This window comes from Procambarus clarkii, chromosome 74 (genome assembly GCF_040958095.1).
Source record: "Procambarus clarkii isolate CNS0578487 chromosome 74, FALCON_Pclarkii_2.0, whole genome shotgun sequence".
Taxonomy (NCBI): Eukaryota; Metazoa; Arthropoda; class Malacostraca; order Decapoda; family Cambaridae; genus Procambarus; species Procambarus clarkii.
The window spans coordinates 21,624,470-21,626,872 of record NC_091223.1 but is presented as its reverse complement, the minus strand read 5'-3'; the positions used below and the strand labels follow the sequence as shown (position 1 = coordinate 21,626,872).

The following is a 2,403-nucleotide window of genomic DNA, read 5'->3' as shown; positions in this document are numbered from 1 at the left end:
AGTAGACGATTTTATTTGTTAATAGCATTATATTGTTGTTTTAATATGGAACACGTACACATATGCAAAACGTCCAAAGCTGGTGTCCGAAGTGGGAAAAATATTAGTGTGCGATGCTGTCAATGTACAGAGTGTCTTGTTTCCCTTTTAAACACGTGCACCATTCTGTGACGCTTCATACTTTCAAAACAACTGATTCTCATTCCACACTCTGGACACTCAAGGTCAATCATGAGAATGCACAAACATGTGACGTATTATAGTTTTACGGTCTCTAAATTTTTTGCTACACTCCGCACATTCAAAAGATCTTTTAACCACATGCACCATCATATGACGCTTCATATTTCCAAGTTGACTGAATCTTTTCTCACAATCTGGGCACTCATGAGGTTTGTCACCTGAATGCACTAACATGTGTTGAATTATTTTACCACGTTGTTTAAATTTTTTGCCACATTGAGCACATTCAAAAGGTCTTTTGTCTGCATGCATCATCCTGTGAGTCTTCATATTTCCCAGCTGACTGAATCTCTTCCCACACTCTGGACACTCATGATGTTTGTCACATGAATGCACTAACATGTGATTCTTCATATATCCCAGTTGACTGAATCTCTTTCCACACTCCGGGCACTCATGAGGTTTATCATCTGAGTGCATCAGCATATGTTTCTTCATGTATCCCAGTTGACTGAATCTTTTTCCACACTCTGGGCACTCATGAGATTTGTCCCCTGAATGTACTAACATGTGTTGAATTATTTTATCACGTTGTCTAAATTTTTTGCCACACTGAGCACATTCAAATGGTCTTTCGTCCGTATGTATCATTCTGTGAGTTTTCATGTTTCCCAGTCGCCTGAATCTCTTCCCACAATCTGGACACTCATGATGTTTGTCACATGAATGCACTAACATGTGTTTCTTCATATATCCCAGTTGACTGAATCTCTTCCCACACTCTGGACATTCATGGCGTTTATCACCTGAATGCACTAACATATGCTGAATTATTTTTCCACGTTGTCTAAATTTTTTGCCACATTGAGCACATTCAAAAGGTCTTTCATCCGCATGCATCATCCTGTGAGTCTTCATATGGCCCAGTCTCCTGAATCTCTTCCCACACTCTGGACACTCATAAGGTTTATCACATGAATGCACTAACATGTGAGACTTCATATTTCCAAGATGACTGAATCTCTTCCCACACTCTAGACATTCATGAGGTTTGTCACCCGAATGCACTAACATGTGGGACTTCATGTTTCCAATACAACTGAATCTCTTCCCACACTCTAGACACTCATGAGGTTTATCACCTGAATGCACTAACATGTGACGCTTTATGTGTCCAAGCTGACTGAATACCTTCCCACACTCTGGACACTGGTGAGTCTTCATATTCTTAATGATAGTTGCAGTTTGTGTGACGATTTTTCTCCTCCGGATAACTGCACGAGTAGTGATGCAGGGAGACGAGTAGTGATGCAGGGAGACGCGTCAGGGTCCAGTGTCAATGTTAACGGTTAGGCTAGGTTTACGTGTTGTTTCATTGAGTTAGACTTGATATGAGCACTTGGCCGTCAATGATGCTGCTGCTTCTTTATGACTGTTTGTTAAAGGTTTAATGCCTGGACTGTCTGGACACTCATCAGCTAACAAAATGGCGCCGGACGCTCATACTAGCGTTCCAATGTGTTTTCTGGTTCCATGTCTTGTTTTCTTACTTATTATTTTGTGTTTATAACTGGTCTTCTGGTCTTTTACATTTTTCGATTATGTTTTTGCCCATCTTTTCCAATTAAATAATGTACTTAGAATTCTTTCTTTATACTATACCATACGATTACATACTTTTTGAAGGAATCAGCGCTCTCCTGTTGGATGAGATACAAGCTTATTGTTTTTTTTTTTATTAAGCTTAAGCATACAAAGCAACCACAGATCTTCAGTATCCGCTATTGATCCTGGTAATGGCTCCAAAGGGCCTTCACTTACGGGTTATTCATGCCCGTGCGACCTTTTGGGTGGCTTAATCTTTATCAATCAATCAATTTACAGAGCAATGTGGGACTCCTGGTTCAACCTTGACGACGAGCGGACGGCTGCACGGGGACGGGTCAAATCGACTACTGCAGTTTCGGATACCGGCGGTTCAGTACACTAGACACAAGTTCGTTCACTAACAAGTTTGTGTACACGAATCCTTTCGTATATACATATTCGCTGGTTTGTGTTGGCTGTTGTTCTCGTCTTCCAAGACAGTATTATTATCAAAACGAGACCATAGAAGTGTATAAGTTAAGAAGATGAATAAATACATGACACTAGATCATATAATAGCCCTTCCATTAACAGTGCACTGTCAACTGTGTTGGTTAACAAAGCGCACTCTTA

General features: G+C 40.4%; 1 protein-coding gene across 1 annotated transcript; it reads right to left on the bottom strand.

The window, feature by feature from the left end:
* Nucleotides 1–225: 225 nt before the first annotated feature.
* On the bottom strand, nucleotides 226–1,185 carry LOC138356843 (zinc finger protein 16-like). The gene has a single exon (XM_069313186.1). The coding sequence runs from the start codon at nucleotides 1,183–1,185 to the stop codon at nucleotides 226–228; it is 960 nt and encodes a 319-aa protein (XP_069169287.1).
* Nucleotides 1,186–2,403: the final 1,218 nt, after the last annotated feature.